The 21,950-nt window shown below is 34.7% G+C and overlaps 1 protein-coding gene and 2 long non-coding RNA genes across 3 annotated transcripts; all 3 read left to right on the plus strand.

Moving 5' to 3' along the window:
- Positions 1 to 4,211: 4,211 nt before the first annotated feature.
- LOC142221674 (esterase GA18864) lies at positions 4,212 to 5,214 on the plus strand. The gene is made up of 2 exons (XM_075291444.1): positions 4,212 to 4,695; positions 4,758 to 5,214. Exons 1-2 carry the CDS (start codon positions 4,269 to 4,271, stop codon positions 5,123 to 5,125), a joined length of 795 nt encoding a protein of 264 aa, XP_075147559.1. The 5' UTR covers positions 4,212 to 4,268; the 3' UTR covers positions 5,126 to 5,214.
- Positions 5,215 to 11,732: 6,518 nt separating this feature from the next.
- On the plus strand, positions 11,733 to 12,817 carry LOC142221675 (uncharacterized). Its single transcript, XR_012718182.1, has 3 exons — positions 11,733 to 12,144; positions 12,204 to 12,297; positions 12,365 to 12,817. It is a non-coding gene; the product is annotated as an uncharacterized LOC142221675 (long non-coding RNA).
- A 7,801-nt stretch (positions 12,818 to 20,618) lies between these two features.
- On the plus strand, positions 20,619 to 21,703 carry LOC142221677 (uncharacterized). Its single transcript, XR_012718184.1, has 3 exons — positions 20,619 to 21,030; positions 21,090 to 21,183; positions 21,251 to 21,703. It is a non-coding gene; the product is annotated as an uncharacterized LOC142221677 (long non-coding RNA).
- The last annotated feature ends 247 nt before the right edge of the window (positions 21,704 to 21,950 follow it).

A 21,950-nucleotide genomic window follows, 5' to 3' on the forward strand; every position in this document is an offset into this window, starting at 1 on the left:
TAAATCAATAAGAAAAATGCATGAAATTATACATATTTGTTGCAAATTTTATTATAACTTGATGGGGAAAAGCCCAAAGCAAGTTTTCACGAAGTTTGTATTCCTTAAAATGGATTATTAAAGAAAAGTAATCGTGAGAAAATTACGTTTTTAAGGTGAGTACTATGTTCGGATTTTTCACCAAAACACTTAATTAAAAGTATAAATATATTTATGAAGACGGTTATAGTTTGATCAAGTCTTGCCAAATATAGGATAGAAAAGATCCAAGGAATTGTTTGCAAATAATTTTATATTTCTAAATTAATTAATTAAAAAAAGTAACCGTGAAAACAAGCTGGTTTTCAGCTTGAAAAGTGAACATAGTACTCAGCTTTAGCGGCTAAACTCGAACTTAATACTCACCTTAAGGTGAGTACTATGTTCGTGTTTTCACCAAAACACTTAATTAAAAGTATAAAAATCTATATGAAGACGATTATATTTATACAATGTCTTGCGAAATAATGAATGGAAAAGATCTAAGGAATTGATTGTGAACCATTTTGTATATATAATTTAATTAAATTAAAAAAGTAACCGTGAAAATAAGCGGGTTTTCAGCTTGAAAATGGTGCACCCAGAAAACAAATTCGTTGCCTCAACCGAATTATTTGCCAACCGAAAGCAGGTGGTTCCATCAACTATCAATGATATCTGTCAGCACAACTAACATTTGGCAATTGTAACTGCATAGTAGTATGTTGGATCAACTTTGCATTGGTTGTCGCAATCTCTTATTTATTGTTTTGTTTGTTGGTGCAACCCCCCTCGATTTTCTCTATTATTATCCTAACCAAATTCCAATTTTAAATGAAAGAGCACATTATATTGAAATTTTATTGATTTATTACAAGATTTAGGGCCAGTTTCTCAATGTCTTGTTATTATTTATCGTGTCGATAAAACAGCTGATCCCATACAAAAATTTTACTAACCGGAGGTCTATCCTCCGGTTAAAATTAATCGGAGGATGAGAAACTGGCCATTACAATCATAATAAACTACGAAAATAAATACAAAAGGTGCTAACAACAAAAGCTTTTGATCTACATATACGTGAGATCAATTTACATTACAATTTACAATATATGATAGGTAATATTTTTTTGGGAGCCACCGTGGTGCAATGGTTAGCATGCCCGCCTTGCATACACAAGGTCGTGGGTTCGATTCCTGCTACGACCGAACACCAAAAAGTTTTTCAGCGGTGGATTATCCCACCTCAGTAATGCAGGTGACATTTCTGAGGGTTTCAAAGCTTCTCTAAGTGGTTTCACTGGAATGTGGAACGCCGTTCGGACTCGGCTATAAAAAGGAGGTCCCTTGTCATTGAGCTTAACATGGAATCGGGCAGCACTCAGTGATAAGAGAGAAGTTCACCACTGTGGTATCACAATGGGCTGAATAGTCTAAGTGAGCCTGATACATCGGGCTGCCACATAACCTAACCTAACCTAACCTAGGTAATATTTGTATACCAATGACAGATGGTTATTAGGTTGCAATTATGTGGTCAAACCACAGAACCTAATTCAATATATACTTGCCAGAAATTTCTTCCTTAATCCTCTAGATATAAATACAGATCGACTTAGACCTGTCCTGTATGCTTAATACAATAAAAAAAAGCTCGCTTGTTTGTTGTTAATACTCACCTTAAAAACGTAATTTTTTCACGATTATTTTTCTTTAATAATCCATTTTAAGGAATACAAACTTTGTGAAAATTTGCTTTGGGCTTTTCCCCATCAAGTTATAATAAAATTTGCAACAAGTACGTATAATTTCATGCATTTTTCTTACTGATTTAGTTTTCACTTTAGCGATTTTAGCGGCTAAAGGTGGGTATTAAGTTCGAGTTTAGCCGCTAAAAACGTCATTTTTTCACGATTACTTTTCTTTAATAATCCATTTTAAGGAATACAAACTTTGTGAAAATTTTCATTGGGCTTTTCCCCATCCAGTTATAATAAAATTTGCAACAAATACGTATAATTTCATGCATTTTTCTTACTGATTTAGTTTTCACTTTAGCGATTTTAGCGACTAAACTCGAACTTAATACTCACCTTTAGTGAAAATTAGAGGCTAAAAGTGGGTATTATGTTCGAGTTTAGTCGCTAAAATTAAAACTAAAGGCCTGTACTCTGTTCGGTTTTCGCGTTGAAACTCCATACAAAACCAAAAAATTTTTCCATTTGTGATACTTGTTTTTTCGTGTTGAAAAACTGACGTTTATAGCACGGCGCCATTTGCAATGTGAATTAAGAAATAATTTATTTATTAAAAACTATTTGTGCGAGTTTATAAATCAAACACGGACCATATTTTTGTTCCGAAACTATACAAAGGATCAAGGGAATAGCAGATCAATTGCCCAAGGAAAAATAAAATGTTATCTTGTAAAAACAAGCAACACCACCAACTTAATCCAATATCGCTCCCTGTAAAATAGCGCTCCAAGCTACCTAAAAAAACGCCGCTTTCTATGTGCGAAATAATGGTTTCCATAAAAATTTTTCGCAAGAATGAACATAGTACCGGCCTATAGTCAAAATTATAAATGAAAACAAACATATTCCCATAATGTCTTGCCGAAATTTAGAGGCACAAGAAACTGCGCATCAATTGAGTTAATTTATCTACTTTAAGGCCGGTACTCTGTTCGGTTTTCGCGTTGAAACTCTATACAAAACCAAAAAATGCGAAAAATTTGCGAAATTTTTCCATTTGTGATACTTTGTTTTTTCGTGTTGAAAAACTGACGTTTATAGCACGGCGCCATTTGCAATGTGAATTAAGAAATAATTTATTTATTAAAAACTATTTTTGCGGGTTTATAAATCAAACACGGACCATATTTTTGTTCCGAAACTATACAAAGGATCAAAGGAATAGCAGATCAATTGCCCAAGGAAAAATAAAATGTTATTTTGTAAAAACAAGCAACACCACCAACTTAATCCAATATCGCTCCCTGTAAAATAGCGCTCCAAGCTACCTAAAAAAACGCCGCTTTCTATGTGCGAAATAATGGTTTCCATAAAAATTTTTCGCAAGAATGAACATAGTACCGGCCTTTATATTGAACTGTTTTAATAAAGTAACCGCGAAAATTTCAACTCGAAAAGCGAACATAGTACTTACCTTTAGGCCGGTACTCTGTTCGGTTTTCGCGTTGAAACTCCATACAAAATTAAAAAATGCGAAAAACTAGCGAAATTTTTCCATTTGTGGTACTTTGTTTTTTCGAGTTGAAAAATTGACGTTTATGGGTAGGTACTATGTTCGGTTTTCGACAAGGCATATTAAAGAGGTAAAGTCATGCAATCAGGTGACTAATATCGACATTCATCTTGTCAAAGGCTTTGTTTACGTTTAGTATTCAACAATGTTGATGTTTTATATATGCATTCAACAATACAACAACACTACACATGCACAAACACAACAACACTACACATACAAACAAAACTTGAGTGATCTGCCATTTTAGTTTGACATTATTAATATCATGGGGGGTACACACGCTTGCTCGTGACTTTACCTTTAATTAATATGCCTTGGGTTTTCGAGTTGAAAACCACTTTATTTTCGCGATTACTTTTCCTTAAATAATCAAAATTATAAATGAAAACAAACCTATTCCTGTAAAGTCTTGCCGAAAACTAGTGGAACAAGAAACTACGCATCAATTGAGTTAATTTGTCTGCTTTATATTGAAATGTTTTAATAAAGTAACCACGAAAATTTCAACGCGAAAAGCGAACATAGTACTTACCTTATAGCATGGCGCCATTTGCAATGTGAATTAAGAAATAATTTATCTATTAAAACTATTTGTGTGGGTTTATAACACAAGCACGGATTATATTTTTGTTCCGAAACTATACAAAGGATCAAAGGAGCAGCAGATCAATTGCCCAAGGAAAATAAAATGTTAATTTTGTAATAACAAACAGCAACCACTAATTTAATTCAATATCGTTCCCTGTAAAATAGCGCTCCAAGTTACCTAAATAAACACCGCTTTCTATGTGCGAAATAATGGTTTCTATAAAAATTTTTCGCAAGAATGAACATAGTACCGGCCTTGTACCGAAACTTGGTTGGGTGGTATTGTGCTGTAATACTTTTACCACCTATAACAAATAGTTCATGTTTTCGAAAGGGACCATAAAGAACATGCTGCAAACAGCTGTTACTCAAACATTATTTACATCAATATGACCAACGAGGCGACTTCGTCAAAACAAAAGCCCTCTTCATCGACTCTATTAGAAATTACGGATAAAGTAAAAGTTCTATGTCTACATGGTTATCGTCAAAATGGCGAAGCTTTCAAAAGTAAATTAGGCTCATTTCGAAAGCATGTGAACAAATATGCAGAATTTGTTTTCATTGATGCACCCCATAAAGCTAAACCTATGGAGGAAGGAGCTGAACCTTCGCCCGATCAATTGAGTTGGTGGTTCAATAAGGATGACGGTTCTTTCAAGGGTACGAATAAAAATGGTCCTGCTTTCGGGTTCCAGGAAAGCTTGAAGTTAGTCGAACAAATATGGAAAACTCAAGGACCTTTCCAAGGCCTTTTGGGATTCTCTCAGGGAGCTTGCTTTGTAGGTCTAATTTGCGGATTGGCAAAGAAAAAATGTACGTAGAAATTATATCTAACCTTTTTAAAGCCTCAATTTTGTTTTTGCCTTATTACACAGTGACATCTATTAAACCTGAATTTGCCATATTATCTTCCGGCTTCATTTCTGGTAGTTTGGTTCATAAAAGTGCTTACGAAGAATCTGTCATAATTCCAACTCTCCATATTTATGGACTCTCCGATGAAATAATACCTAAAGAATTGAGTCAAGAATTGGCAAATCATTTTAAAAACGTTGAAGTATTGGAACATAATGGAGGACATTACTTCCCCGCCACATCTCAACAAAAGCAAACATATATCAATTTTTTCCAAGATCGTTTGCAAGAATTTTTAGAAAATCTTGAATTGCAGCAGACATCAAACGCAACATTTGTTGAAGATCAGCCTCAATTAAATGATGATAAACAAGAGGAGAGCGACTAAAATATTGAAAATAGTTTCTATTGAGTTAATATTAAAATTTCCATTGGCATAGATCAATAAACTTCTGGTTTTCATTTACTTACTAGAAATGTTAGTTTCTTTTTTGCAAAAATGTAATAGCGTTAAAAGAAGCAATATTATGCATAAGTGAAGATAATTGTGTTTCCAAATTGTCTGAAGTAAAACACTATAATACTAGGAAATACCCCACCATTTAAAATATGTTTTGCTGTTTGACAATGTGTGGTATTGAACCCAAGACCCTCGGTGCGCCAAAACAGCTTGCTACCCTATGCAATACGTTGATGGGTATATATGAATACAGTATGTAAATATCCATTCAAATAACACTACACTCATAGAAAAAAGTCTGCTAAAAACAGCAGTCGATGTCTGCTGTTATATTTCTGTACTTCAGGGCCTAATGAACAACAATTTATAAAATTTTTAGGTTATAAATTTTTCCCCAAAGCATATTTAAGAACCAAAAGTAGTTTTTGGTGTATTTTTGCTCTGTAATATACTTACAAGCTCCTAAATACGATCAGCAAACATTTTGTTTGCTGTTATGCCTCAATTTTTTTTTAAATATTCAGATTTTTGGTCAAATACTATAGATATTCATAAAATATTGTTTTAATTATGTTAGGATAGCTCCTAAGTTGACATTTTTATTTGTTTTAGCCAAATAAAACATGTTTTAGTGTAATCTAGCTTCAAAAATAGCAGGAAATGTTTGCTATTTCAGCAAACAGTGACTGCTGTCCCTTTTTCAGCAGATTTTCTGCTGTTTTAGCAGACTTTTCTGCTGTCCCTACTAACAAATTTCTTTGGGTGTAGGAACATACTGGACCGCGTGTTAGAATTGATTTCCAGCAGAAGGAATTCACAAAATATCCATTTTAAACTGATAATAGCATATGCATTAAACTGACGATGTGATGCACATTTTCATCCAGAAGTTGTTGATTTCAACAATTTGTTGTTTTTAACAATTTTAATTGGTTGCACTTGTAATGTTTCTGGAAACTTTTTCTTGTCGATAAGCCACTCATTTTTCATTGGTCAGCTTCTTAATGTTTGCAAGAATGTAGCATCCAAAGATTTTAGTTTTCTGCAAAGAGATTTAAATTTAGTGACTTTTCTAAAGTGTTGATTTAATTTTTCATATTGACGTACCAATTATTATAAACTATTTGAATCAGTTCCAGTTAATTGTTCACCATTTTTTCATCGGTCAGCTTTTTAATGTTTGCAAGAACGTAGAATCCATAATTTTAGTTTTCTGCAAAGAGACATACATTTAGTGACTTCCTTATTTTATTTCATTTTTTATTTTCACTTACCTATTTTTATAAACTATTTGGTTATTTGTCTAAAATTTTCCATTTTGTTTTTATACCCTAAACCACATAGTGGTTTGGGTATAATAAGTTTGATCGGCCAAAAAATGTGCCTACCAGAAATATTGATTTTAGACCCCATAAAATATATACCGATCGACTCAGAATCACCTCCTGAGTCGATCTAGCGCTTGGTGTCCGTCCGTCTGTCCATGTATTTGTTGTTCACAGGATTCCGGTCGCAATTATTAACCGATTTTGATGAAATTTGGTACAGGGAGTTTTTTGGGCACAAGGACGAACGCTATTGAATTTGGAAGAAATCGGATCAAATTTAGATATAGCTCCCATATATATGTATCGCCCGATTTCGACAAATGGCGTCACGTGGCGCGTTTTTGCAAACGCATCGTCACCAAATTTGGCAAAAGGTAATCTTTTCCATCGCCCTTCAAGTCTGCAAAATTTCATCCAAATCGGTTCAGATTTAGATATAGCTCCCATATATATGTATCGCCCGATTTTCCCAAATTTGGCCACAAAACCCTTATTTATCAACCGATCTCACCCAAATTTGGCTAAATGTAGTCTTCTATAGCACTTACTACATGTGCAAAAAATCATCGAAATCGGTTCAGATTTAGATATAGCTCCCATATATATGTACCGCCCTTGTAGGGACGTAGGGCCACAATGTAGGACATGTTCACTCAACATAATTTGTAATAATTTTTACATTTTGGTGGCTCTAGAGGAGGAAATTAGAAGCCGGCAAGGCTTGATCTTTAATAATGTGTGTAAACTTTATTCCTGTAGAAAATTTTGTCAACATTTTATTTCTATAGAACATTTTGTCAAAATTGTATTTCTATAGAATTTTTTTTCAAAATATTTTTTATATAAAAAATTTTCTCAAAATTTTATGGAATTTTTTCTCAAATTTTTCTCAAAATTTTATTTCTATAGAATTTATTGTCCAAATTTTATTTCTATAGAAAAATTTCTCACAAAAATTTGTTTATAGAAACTTTTTCTAAAATTTTATTTTTATAGAGATTTAACAAAAAAGGTTACTTACTAATTTGGGTAGAATTCTACCAACTGTGGCAACCGTGGTGGTAATACAAATTTATATTCTAAGTTATATACGTTGAATATTCATGTTTTAAGATAATAAAGTACTTAGAACCATTTTTGTTTTTTAATTTTTTTTTTTTTTAAATTTAACGAAAAATATAGTAGGGAAAATTGTTTGGGAATGTATGGGAAAGTAGGGAACTTTTTTTGTCCTTGTAGGGTAAACCGAACATTTTCCCTGGCAACATTGACTATGAGCTATAGTCAGATTGACATAAAGCACCCATAGACATGCACCCCTTAATTTTCTTAAATATGTAATGTCCCAATAAACACAAACGTTTGAAAAATACTAAAATGCAATAATTTTTCAAACATTTTTTCAAAGGATTAGGGTAATATTCAAGTTGAGAAATTGTTGAGAAAATCGCGTTCTCAACAAAAAACAGACATTACCCTCAACAGTAAAATTCAACACATCAGCAATAATTTCTCAATTGTAATCCCCAAATTGCAATGCATCGCTGCTTAATAATTTCTCAAACAGTTTTCAATGTGAGACAAATTAAAAATTAATATTGTTGCGAATATTTTCTAACCACAATTTGTATGAAATTCAATCCCATTTCTAACTGAAAGTCAACGCTAAATTTCTAGGGATTTTGTATAATTTATTAATTTTTTTTCGGTAAAAAATAGAATAGTATTAAAAATAACATTAATAATATATAAAAATAATAATATAATACCAATCAAAACATAATTATCTTATTTAACTATTAATAAATAAAACTATCAATACAACTTTAAATATCTTAAACATTTTTACATGTGTAATTCGATTTCCTCCATAATGTTGGTGTCACATAACTATTAATTAATTATTAATTAATATGCTGCCAGTTTGAAATAATTACTATCGAGGAACTTGCTGGCCTGCGTGTTGTAATAGATTCCAGCAAGAGCAATTCACAAAATAAGAAACTGATGACGGGATGTAAATTGATGTAATGCACATTTTCATCCAGAAGTTCTTGATATGGGAATTGTTGCACTTTGAAAGTTTTCTGGAAACTTTTCCTTGTTGTTTCTTTCATCATTTTTTCATCGGCCAACATCTTCCAAGAATATAGCATCCAATGATTTTAGTTTTCTGCAAAACAATCGAGTTTAGTGATTTCCATTAAGTTTTCATTTCACTTTTTATTTTGACTTACCAATTATAGTTATCTTTTTGGATTAATTCCAGTCTATTGTCCAAAATATTTCGTATTTTTGTATTTCTTCCAACTGAAAATTCGATTTCCTCAAGAACGTTGGTGTCACAAAATGGTTATAAAATTCATTAAAATTCCGGCAATTTGCAACTAACGTGCTGGCCAGAGAGTTAGAATAAATTTTTAGCAATATGAATTCACAAAATAACAAATTGAACCGATGATGCGATGTAAATTAAACTATCGATGTGATTTATCATCCAGTTGGTATGGGAAAGCATAACCAGCCTCTTAATTTTTCCAAGCAGCAGCATCCAAAGATTTTAGTTGTCTGCAAAGAGATTTGAGTTTAGTGACTTCCTTAAAGTTTTCATTTCGTGTTTTATTTTTACTTACCAATTATTATAAAATATTTTAAGAAATTTCAGTTGATTGATTATCAAAAAATTTCCACATTTTTTTATTTCTTCCACGAACTTCGTTGCACAAAGTAGTATTGAAAACCATGTGGTTTTTTCGTTGCTTTTCATGGTAGTGTTTTGTCAAAGTTTTCTCCAATTATCTTCAACACATTTTCAAAGTTTTCGTCAATATTTTGGCGGTTTGGAAGTGATCCGCAAACAATTTGAAAATGTATTGAAGATGACTTGTTTCAAGTCAAGTTGAATTTATGTTGAAAATGATATTTATCCTCAAACTGAAAAGGTGTTGTATTTGAAAAACGCTCATCCTGTGTTTATTGGGGTTGTGTTAAATACAAGTGAGTTCTTTTCTTCAGTTACAGTTACAGTTAGCTTATTTTAATATGATACATAAACAGGGTTGTATTTCATAAATATATTATGTCGTGTTCTCACTACATCTCCCTTTCAATATATACATATATGAAATTGATTTAAAAAATATATTTACTGTTATATTAATTATAATATAAGAGAATTCATAAAGTTTATTGTATCAGTAACAAAAATTAAATATACAAGAGTATCAAAAAATATAATCATTTGTATGAATTTGTTGTTTGCAAATACATAAAAAATATTTTAAATATTATTGACATTTTTCGAATTAAGGAAGTTCAGCAGTTACGAACATTTTTAAAGATTTAATCTAGACGGACATTTTACATGTCTTCCTGATCTAGTAACATAAATATCATTTTCCAAATTGGCACTCGTAGAAACATTGTTTTGTAGGTTGGGTTCTTGTGTATTGTCTGTAGTCATGTTTTGATTAAGATTGGATGGTGAATGGTTCTCATTACATCTTGTTCTTATGTGCTGTTCATTTCTCCTATACAATTGTCTTTCTTCATCCCTAACAATGTATGATCTAGGCTCATTTGCTTCTTCCATTATCGTAGCAGAATACCAAAGAGATGAAGGATTCTTCTTAAACATTATATCATCACCTTTCTTAATAGATTTTCGTCTCTTTGGATTCCTAACCGAATTATCAGCATTCTTACCGGTCAAATAATCTAAATCCTTGTTATATTTTCATCTGTCGATGGGCTTGGGTTCTAATTGAGATGTAAGAATGGGCAGATTTGTTCTTAACCTTCTTGACATAAGTACCTCTGCTGGACTTGGTAGTTTGCCTTTCGGTGTTGTCCTATAATGCAAAAATGCTAAATATGGATCCTCATTAGTCTCAAAACATTTATTTAAAATCTTTTTACAAATCTGGACAGAACGTTCTGCCAAGCCATTGGAACGAGGTAAATATGGGCTAGATGTATTATGAATTATATTCCATTCCGAACAAAATTGTTTGAACTCCTTAGAATTAAAGGGGGGGCCATTGTCCGAAATTAAATATTGTGGAATACCATGTCTAGCAAACATGGATTTCAAACTTTTAATAACATTTTGGCTATTAAACCCGATCAATAACGCCAGCTCTATATACTTGGAATAGTAATCCGCGACAACTAAATACGTTTTTCCATTATGTTGAAACATGTCACAGCCTAATTTAAACCATGGAATGTCAATTATATCATGAGACAAATATTCTATCCTGGGTTGTGAGTTCTGAAACTTTAAACATATTTTACAATCTGAAATTTTATTAAAAATATCAGAATTAATACCAGGCCAGTAAACTGACTGGCGAGCAAGAGCTTGACAACGCTGAACACCCATATGTGTCGAATGAATACTATCCAAAACATCCTTTCTAAAAGATTCAGGAATCAAAATACGTTCATCCATTAATATTATATCATCTATCGTAGATAGGTTATTTCGAATTTTAAAAAATGGTATAATGTTAGGTTCAATATCTTTTTTGTATTTGGGCCAACCATATTTTATGTATCCCTTCAATTGCTGAAAAATTCTATCATCTTTAGAATGTTTCCTAATTTCATCTATATTAGAGAAAGGTATCTCAAGATGAGATTTTATCAAATCAATATGTAATGTCGCCTCCTCATCTAAATCCTGCAAGGCATTCTCTTTCAAAGCATTTCGCGAAAGTGTATCTGCAACATACATATGTCTCCCTGGCTTATATCTCACATCCAGGTCGTAACATTGAAGCCTTAGCATAAACCTTTGAAGCCTAGCTGGTATTTTATACAAAGGCTTGCTAAATAAAGATAACAAAGGCTTATGGTCGGTCTCAACTATGACATGTAGAGGCGCTTGTAGATGTGTTGGTATTTTTTTCCGTATCCGTTTTTCAATGGCATATTAATATGAGTATTTGTATATTATATTGTTTTTCTCATTGCTGTATTTGACCGTAAGACAACAAAACCAATTATGAAGTGTGAGAGAGATATTATGAGGTGTAAGAGAGGGATATTCACATTTGCCTATATCTGCTTGTGGAAGTCATTGGTCGACAGCACAATGGTATGACATCCGGCTGCGAATCCGAATGTCCAGGTTCGAAACCCGTCACAAACCAATTTCATTGTTTTTATTTATTTAATTTTATCTTGTGTTCATTATTGCAGTAACAGTGATTTTATTTTTTTTTCCGTGGATTTGAACTTTAGTACAGGGCGAAGAAGTGCATAAAGCGTCAGGGTAATAAATACATTTTCATTTTGCTGTGAGATTATACTCAATTTTGGCAGCCATGTTTGGATTGGAATTTTGTAGTGTTGGTGTAATTCTGGAAAGTTTAGGGGGTTTAAAAGCGTAGAGGAATGCTGCGACATGTTTTTTTTCTACCCTGAGTTTCCTCCAAGTAACACCGTGTTATATAGTGAAGCCTGAATTTGGCCGTTTTTTTATTTTATTATTTTGTTTTTTGGAATTTTGTGGTAAAATTATTATTTAGGTTCGCATAAAATTACGTGAACAAATTTATAAGTCCGTAAATATTTCCTATTATTTTGCTATTACATCAATCTATAATATTTGGAGTAAGTTTAAATGCGCATTCACAAGTGTTCGCTTTATTCTTACAATATTCAGTTTATAGGCGGTAAATCATTTTTTCACGCACGGGGTGGAGAGAATCTTCCAAACTTATTGCATTCTACAAAATTATCTACCAATCTCATAGAGAATTCATGGTAAGATTGATCCACGTCTCTCTTATAAATTTTGGGTTGTGACATTGTTTTTCTTATTTGTCCTCAGCTTTGGAGACTGCCCAACCAGATTTGACTCTCGCCAACGTAGCCTTCTATGTTTCAATTTAGTCAGTCCGTAAAGTTCACTCGCCGGTGGAGTTTGGTCGGCGGAGATCTCGTGCCTGAGAATTGGAAAAGGGGAGATTTCGGAGGTGTATTTTGCCAGGGCCTGTGTTTTCTAAGTGATCTCCTCTAACACTTAAACAATTTTTCTCCGGAGGAATAAGTTGATCTGTACTCCGTTGAATTTGTCCAGTGTTGGCTCGAGTAGAGATCACCAGATGCATTTGATTGTTCCCGCAAATTAATTGGTGGAAATTCCGAGAATTGTATATATTTGAATTTCGTCATGGTTCGCTATAACTAGTGTAGTACTAAATAGAAAATAATTTTCCTTAACATTATCGAACATAAAGGCATAAAAGTGAAGTGTTTTTTTTTATTTTCAAAAAAAAAAAAAAAAAAAAGCGATTTTTGCTCTGAGTGGAATATAATTAGATAATTTAATGCAATTTGATATAAACATTACTGACAAAGAACATTGGTTTCGTTGTGGCAATGCATATGAAAGATAATTAAGTGAATTTGAATATACACACACACGTAAATATCATACAAATCAACATCATGACATGTGCATACATAAATATGTTAAACCCTCACTAGCAACATCAAAATCCATCCGTCTTGAAAGGCCTTTCATCGATGGACCTGAGCTAACAAGTAAGTGGTTTATTTTAATTTCTCACTATTGCATATGAGACATGCTCTCACTGAATATAACAGAGAACCGTTATAGTTCGGAGAGACGTTTGTCCAAAATATAATTAAATTCATTTTAATTTAATTTCTGAAATTGAAATGCATATTTCCTGTCTGTAATTTAAATTTAATATCAATCTTATATATTGATTTCCGTTTTAATGACAGGATTGCTTTCAATCTCAGAAAAACGAGATAGATGGCTCTTTGGTTAGAGTGCATACGAAATAGTTGTAGTTAGCCTAGTTTGGAAATGATGGCATGAGTGGTCAGATCCCCAATTTTGTTTATACAGTTTTAAAGCCATTGTTGAAATGTGCATTTGTGCTAACAGTACCCATGCCAACATATAGAGTCTACAACTGTGTCGTATGTCACCATAGAACTTTGAAACACCATTGGAAAACATTGTCGCGATTTTGAAGATTACTTTTGGTATTGCAAACAACATATCTGTTCACATGTATAAAGATTAAATTTGAAAATTCATGTCACTTGAACTCAATTAACTTCTCCAATTCAATTGCGGGAGACTGTTGCCCAAATCTCATTTATGCGTTTAATGAGATCAATGATCTACAGTGAATCAGCTGATGTTTTTTTTTGTCCACATGTATGAGACATTCCATTTTCGTTTAACCAAAAGCCAATTGTAAATTTCTAACTTAAACTCTTCATTGAACGTAATTCGATTTCTCTTTTATGCCTAATGTCGATTAATTATATGTTCAATTACAACTGAATTCTATTACTAGGGCAATTGCTAGTAACTCATTTAATTATTTACATGAACTATCACTTTATCTAATCAAGTATTGAAGGCGAAATTAATAGCCGACTAATTTATTTTTTTTTCTACTTTATTCATTGCTGTTTTCGGATATTAGTATATATAAGATTTTTAGACAGTAAATTCTGAATTTTATTTCTATGTTAATTTAGAATAAGACGTTGAACTGTATTTGCGCTGAAAATGAAAATAACTATGAATCATTGAATCTAAGCCATCGTAATGAAAATTCATTGTGGGTTTTTGTTTAATAAAAGTGGATTCATTGTCACAATGCACTAGATCCAGAACTTAGTTTGATTTCTTCCAGCCGGAATGTAGAAGAGGGGTGGTATCGTGGGTCTATCAATTGAATTTCGTTTGGATACTAGGTAGACAGGATGGGTGGGCAATTGGTGGCTAAATATCATCTCAGCCGCATAGCAATCTGTTCCTGAATATCTGTTTCAATTATACTTTCTTTCTTCTGTTACTGTTTTTTTTTTTTGGAAAACAATCGTTTTCGTCTTTATGAGCACGCAGCAATTATTTATTAAAATTTTATGGTAGCGATTCAGGCGAGTGAAATGGCAAGATCCCACACCACCGACGAGCAAGTAGGCCGGATAGACATGCGTGCTACGCTATTATCACTTTCCACAGAAATGTAGGATCCTTTTCCTATTTATTTTGAACCGTTGTATGCTACAATTATAAAATTTTTGGCGCCCAGAACGTGGGGCCCGAGTGTTATGAACAAATTCAATTATATTTTTTTTTCATGGGAAAACACTTCTTGATATTGTTATATCGTAGTAAATACACTCAGCTCCTACTAATTTTCAGGTTTTTCACTTTATATTCTGTTAGTTTTTTCCCTGTTGGTGAAATTTTTTATCATTGGAATTTATGATCTGTTAGAAGCAGTGGTGCTTGCAGACATAACCGGATATAGATTTTATCAAATCATCTATTTTTTTTCTATTCTGTCGTGTTAAGTATTTATTTTGTCGATATTTTAATAGAATTCAGCCTTTGGAATGTATTTCCGATTCTGACTTTGAAAATCGATTCTATAAATGGTTTACACTCTTTTTTTTTCACTCTTGGAATATGATTATGTTAACGATGACATGATTAGCCAAAGTGAAAACTCAAATGTAATTCTTTTCTATATTTCTATGTATATTCAGGTGTGGATAAATTATATTTTAATCTAGTTTTACACCCCAATCTTATTCCGGCAGTGGTTTAGAAATCAAACTAATTTTTTTTATGAAGATTAGCTTGGGATATTTTTTTATTGATATTTTGCATTATTTTTGTTTTTGGGAACGGTCTTGAGGGCGATTTGTTTTAGGCATTTTTTTTTGGGTTGCTTATTTTGATTTTGTATTTCGGTTGCGGGTTATTCTTTTTTCGTAAGGATGCCTGTGCACAAAAGTCCTGAGGCTGCTAGTGCAGGTGCTATGAATGTGTCTGATGATAGTGTTTGCACAATTTGCGCTCAGGTCTTTTCTGATAAGACCACTATTGCTGAAACTGTTTGTAGACATCGATTTCATAGAGTATGTGTTTCTAATTATGTTCGTACTAACCAGAATTGTCCGAATTGTGGTGTTAAGATTACTAAGGATGATGGGGCTTCTAGTTCTAGAAATCATGGAGTTCATACGAGGTCTGCGGCAAAGGCGAAGAATTTTGATTCAATTAGGGAAACAGGTAGTCCTTTGTCGGATCGGATTCAATCTGAGAATGTGCCTGTAAATACTGTTGTGGGCGATCCTAACATTTCGAACACCGCTTTGAAGGAAATTATTTCTTCGATGGTCTCGGAACAGCATACTCAATTATTATCAGCTTTGACCTCGCAAATTTCTACTTTGGTTGAGAGAAGTGTTGAAGCTAGTATATCGCGTTTGAATTCTGTCAATCCTGTAAATATTTCTCATTCATCTTCACCTAATTTGAGGGAAAATCCTCCGATGCGCACATTGCCTGATGTAGAGCAACGTACATTGGAGCAACTTTTGGGAATACAGCCTCAGGATTCGAATCGAGTTAACAATGTTAACGTCGTCCCGGTTGTGGGTGAAAATCATTCTAGCCACAATGACACTGTGACTGATTTGTTGTTTCGGCCCGACCGGGTGAGTCAAATTCTGCATAATTGGAGACTTAAATTCAATGGTGGTTCGAATTGTTTGCCAGTAGATAATTTCATTTATAGGGCTGAGGCTTTGACCAGACAAACATTAAATGGGAATTTTGACATTTTGTGTGGGAATGCTAGTATGTTATTCGAAGGGAAGGCAAGTGATTGGTTCTGGCGTTTTCATAAGTCAGCTGGCAGTTTCCGTTGGTCTGATTTGTGTAAGGCTTTACGTGAGCAATATCGTGATTCTCGTACTGATATGGATTTTCGGGAGATGATTCGTGATCGTAAACAGAGACCTAATGAGCCTTTTGATGTGTTTTATGAGTCGGTGATTGATTTAGTAGATCGCCTTAATCAACCTTTATCTGATCGGACTCTTGTCGAAATTTTGAGAAGGAATTTACTTCCGGAGATACAGCATGAAATACTGAATATGTCTATTGATTCTGTGGGTCAGTTGCGAGAGATATGCCGTCGTCGTGAATTTTTCATTCAGGATATAAAAGCCAGACATGGTGTATTAAACACTAGGTCCAATAATTTTTCGAAACGGATTTCTGAAATTGAAAGTGACGGTATTGATTCTCCACAATTGCTGGAACTGGAGGAAATCTCTGAGGTGAACTTAATTTGTTGGAATTGCCGCCAGTCAGGTCACCGGTATCAGGATTGTGTGGCTGAAAGGACAATTTTTTGTTATGGTTGTGGTATGCCTGATATGTATAAACCAAATTGTCAGAAATGTGCTTCCAATTCAAAAAACTTCCGTGCGAACCCACCGAAGGGTGCACTCAAATCAAACCTGAAGGAATCAAACTAAAATTGCTAACTAATTCTTGTGACGAGATACCCAAATGTGACACTGCGATACTGGATACTTTTAGGGAAAATAAATATATGACTTTCAATCGAACCACAAGGGTTCAGCCATTGGCTAATTCTAATAGTGGTCCTAGACCTTTAAAACCTCTACACGAGCGTTTAAGACTGTATTATGAGGCTAGAGCTAGAATTTTTGGTGATGATAAGGGACCTACACGTTCTGCGATTCGAATGGGGAATTTCTGGAAGAGGGCTAAAACAGTTAGGAAACTTTTTGCTATTTCAGTTATCGATAGTCCTGGTGATGTCCGTCCGTATGCCGAAGTTTGTCTATTGAACAAAAACCTGCTTGGGTTGTTGGATACCGGGGCATCTGTTTCCTGTCTGGGTGCTGAGGCTGCAAGGGATGTTCTTAATTCAAACGAAAGATTTCGTAAACTTGCTACCTCAGTTACCACAGCTGATGGTAGGCGGCAGGATGTGAAGGGTGTTTTGGAAACGAAAATAGTTTTTAGAGGAAAAGAGTCGCCCATAACTTTATTTATTGTCCCGAGCTTGTCTCAAAATTTGATTTTGGGGATGGATTTTTGGAAATCTTTTGATTTGTTGCCAGCATCGTTGCTGCCAGGTGTAGTTCGTGATACCCCGTCTGTTAGTGATGTTTTAGATAAGCGTTTTTTGACTGATGACCAGGAAGTGGAACTTCGGTGTGTGATTGAGAAGTTTCCGTCATTTTCGAAGGAGGGTCTTGGCAGGACAAACGTGTTGTGCCATATTATTGACACTGGTGATGCCAAGCCTATAAAACAAAGGCATTTTCCCGTTTCTCCCGCTATTGAGAAACTTATTTATGAAGAGCTCGATCGTATGATTGCGATGGGTGTAATAGAAGAGTCGAATAGCGCTTGGTCATCTCCAGTTGTTCTTCACAGAAAACCTGGCAAGAACCGATTGTGCCTGGACAGTAGAAAAATTAATTCTGTGACCATCGGCGATGCTTACCCGCTTCCTCACATAGACGGCATATTGAGTCGTTTGCCAAAGGCAGAATTTATTAGTAGCATTGACCTTAAGGACGCGTTTTGGCAAATACCCCTGGAGCAATCATCGAAAGAAAAAACAGCTTTCACTGTACCTGGGAGACCGTTGTATCACTTTAAAGTTATGCCTTTCGGATTGTGCAATGCACCTCAGACAATGTCTAGGCTAATGGATAAAGTGATACCAGCGACTCTCAGGACAGAGGTTTTTGTTTATCTGGATGATCTCTTGGTGGTATCTGCTACATTTGGGCGTCATTTGCAAGTTTTAGAGGAAGTGGCTAAGTCTTTACGTGCCTCCGGACTGACAATTAATGTTGAGAAAAGCAAATTTTGTATGACAGAAGTCCGCTATTTAGGTCATGTGGTTGGGGACGGGGTGATTCGTACAGACCCAGAAAAGATTTCCGCTATAACCGATTTTCCGACACCTAGGTCTGTGAAGCAGGTCAGACGATTTTTAGGGATGTCAGGTTGGTATAGGAAATTTATTCGGAATTATGCTGCTATATCAGCTCCTTTAACTGATTTGTTAAAGGCTAATCGAAAATTTGTTTGGAATGACGAAGCTCAACGGTCTTTTGAAGAATTGAAATCCATCTTGAGCTCAGCCCCTGTTTTGCATAGCCCCGATTTCTCACAGCCATTCTACATACACTGTGACGCTAGCAAAACAGGTATAGGAAGCGTACTGGTGCAAAAAAATGCGGAGGGTGATGAGATTCCTATTGCCTTTATGTCTAAGAAACTCAACAAGGCCCAACGTAATTACAGTGTCACCGAACAGGAATGCTTAGCAGCTCTGGTAAGCATTAAGAAGTTTAGAGCTTATGTCGAGGGGCATGAGTTCACGGTGATCACGGATCACGCCTCCTTAAAATGGCTCATGTCCCAAACCGACTTAAGTACAAGGCTAGCTCGATGGGCTTTAAAGCTTCAGGGATATCGTTTTAAAATTGAACACCGCAAAGGCTCTCAGAACATAGTTCCGGATACACTTTCTCGTGCCAACACTGATGACCTGTCCGAAGTCCGTTGTCTGTCTGAATTAGGGATCGACAAAGGGGTTTTCGTGGATCTAAATTCCACTCACTTTTCCTCAAATGAATATAAGGACTTAGTAAAGAAAATTGAAGAAAATAATAACTCTACTCCAGACTTAAAAGTAATTGATGGATACTTGTACCGTAGGACTGAGCATTCGGTGGGTGAACAGACGACTGATGACTTGACTTGGAAACTGTGGATACCAAAAGGATTAATTCCTGATATTTTACGCCGTCACCATGATGATCCCATGTCAGCCCATTGTGGCATAAATAAAACTTTGGAGCGGATTCGTCGTTACTATTATTGGCCCAATCTGGTGAATGACGTGAAGAATTATATAAATGCATGTGAGATATGTAAGACCACGAAACATCCTAATTATGTCATGCGTCCACCCATGGGTAGGACAAGTGACACGAATAGATTCTTCCAGAAACTCTTTGTTGATTTTTTAGGTCCATATCCAAGATCCAAATCTGGTAGCATAGGGATATTTATCGTCCTAGATCATTTTTCGAAATTTCCTTTCATTCACCCTGTTAAGAAATTCACTGCAGATGTGGTGGTGAAATTTTTGGAGGAAGACCTGTTTCATGTTTTTGGAGTGCCAGAAACAATTGTTTCTGATAATGGTACCCAATTCAAAGCACATAAATTTAATAATCTTCTTCAAAGCTATGGCATTGCTCATGTTTATACTGCCGTTCACTCCCCTCAGGCCAATGCTTCTGAGAGGGTGAATCGGTCTGTAATTTCAGCTATAAGATCGTATATAAAAACTGACCAACAGGGTTGGGATGAGGAATTGAGTAGAATTTCTTGCGCTTTGCGATCCACCATTCATTCCTCGGTAGGTACATCTCCATATTTCATGGCTTTCGGTCAACATATGGTTACCAATGGATCTACTTACAAACTGCTTAGAACTTTAGGGATGCTCGATGATAGGTCGCTGTATTTTGACCGATCAGATTCCTTTGATATTGTGCGGTCTAAGGCAACGGAATGTATGCGGAGGCAATTTGAGCGCAATGAGAGGGCTTACAACACGAGATCGCGTGAGGTGTCATACGATGATGGCCAGGAGGTTTTCCGTAGGAATTTTCGACAGAGTAATTTCGAACAGGGATTCAATTCTAAATTGGCACCTACTTTTGTTAAGGCCAGGATAAGGAAACGACTTGGGAACGCATATTATGAGTTGGAGGATTTGCAGGGCAGGTTTATTGGTAAATATCATGCGAAGGACATTCGTCAGTAGTATTATCTACAAGCGTGATCATCTTTCGGTTCATGTGATTCCCCGAAATCTGATTTTTGTGGGGGGTAAATGTAGAGGCGCTTGTAGATGTGTTGGTATTTTTTTCCGTATCCGTTTTTCAATGGCATATTAATATGAGTATTTGTATATTATATTGTTTTTCTCATTGCTGTATTTGACCGTAAGACAACAAAACCAATTATGAAGTGTGAGAGAGATATTATGAGGTGTAAGAGAGGGATATTCACATTTGCCTATATCTGCTTGTGGAAGTCATTGGTCGACAGCACAATGGTATGACATCCGGCTGCGAATCCGAATGTCCAGGTTCGAAACCCGTCACAAACCAATTTCATTGTTTTTATTTATTTAATTTTATCTTGTGTTCATTATTGCAGTAACAGTGATTTTATTTTTTTTTCCGTGGATTTGAACTTTAGTACAGGGCGAAGAAGTGCATAAAGCGTCAGGGTAATAAATACATTTTCATTTTGCTGTGAGATTATACTCAATTTTGGCAGCCATGTTTGGATTGGAATTTTGTAGTGTTGGTGTAATTCTGGAAAGTTTAGGGGGTTTAAAAGCGTAGAGGAATGCTGCGACATGTTTTTTTCTACCCTGAGTTTCCTCCAAGTAACACCGTGTTATATAGTGAAGCCTGAATTTGGCCGTTTTTTTATTTTATTATTTTGTTTTTTGGAATTTTGTGGTAAAATTATTATTTAGGTTCGCATAAAATTACGTGAACAAATTTATAAGTCCGTAAATATTTCCTATTATTTTGCTATTACATCAATCTATAATATTTGGAGTAAGTTTAAATGCGCATTCACAAGTGTTCGCTTTATTCTTACAATATTCAGTTTATAGGCGGTAAATCATTTTTTCACGCACGGGGTGGAGAGAATCTTCCAAACTTATTGCATTCTACAAAATTATCTACCAATCTCATAGAGAATTCATGGTAAGATTGATCCACGTCTCTCTTATAAATTTTGGGTTGTGACATTGTTTTTCTTATTTGTCCTCAGCTTTGGAGACTGCCCAACCAGATTTGACTCTCGCCAACGTAGCCTTCTATGTTTCAATTTAGTCAGTCCGTAAAGTTCACTCGCCGGTGGAGTTTGGTCGGCGGAGATCTCGTGCCTGAGAATTGGAAAAGGGGAGATTTCGGAGGTGTATTTTGCCAGGGCCTGTGTTTTCTAAGTGATCTCCTCTAACACTTAAACAATTTTTCTCCGGAGGAATAAGTTGATCTGTACTCCGTTGAATTTGTCCAGTGTTGGCTCGAGTAGAGATCACCAGATGCATTTGATTGTTCCCGCAAATTAATTGGTGGAAATTCCGAGAATTGTATATATTTGAATTTCGTCATGGTTCGCTATAACTAGTGTAGTACTAAATAGAAAATAATTTTCCTTAACATTATCGAACATAAAGGCATAAAAGTGAAGTGTTTTTTTTTATTTTCAAAAAAAAAAAAAAAAAAAAGCGATTTTTGCTCTGAGTGGAATATAATTAGATAATTTAATGCAATTTGATATAAACATTACTGACAAAGAACATTGGTTTCGTTGTGGCAATGCATATGAAAGATAATTAAGTGAATTTGAATATACACACACACGTAAATATCATACAAATCAACATCATGACATGTGCATACATAAATATGTTAAACCCTCACTAGCAACATCAAAATCCATCCGTCTTGAAAGGCCTTTCATCGAT

The sequence above is a fragment of the Haematobia irritans genome, chromosome 1 (genome assembly GCF_050003625.1).
Source record: "Haematobia irritans isolate KBUSLIRL chromosome 1, ASM5000362v1, whole genome shotgun sequence".
Taxonomy (NCBI): domain Eukaryota; kingdom Metazoa; phylum Arthropoda; class Insecta; order Diptera; family Muscidae; genus Haematobia; species Haematobia irritans.

Bases quoted from the DNA above. Each gene is read 5' to 3' on its own strand.
- LOC142221674 (XM_075291444.1), top strand. From the start codon at position 4,269: ATGACCAACGAGGCGACTTCGTCAAAACAAAAGCCCTCTTCATCGACT. The intron at 4,696-4,757 runs GTACGTAGAAAT...CTTATTACACAG, and splicing joins CGGATTGGCAAAGAAAAAAT to TGACATCTATTAAACCTGAA.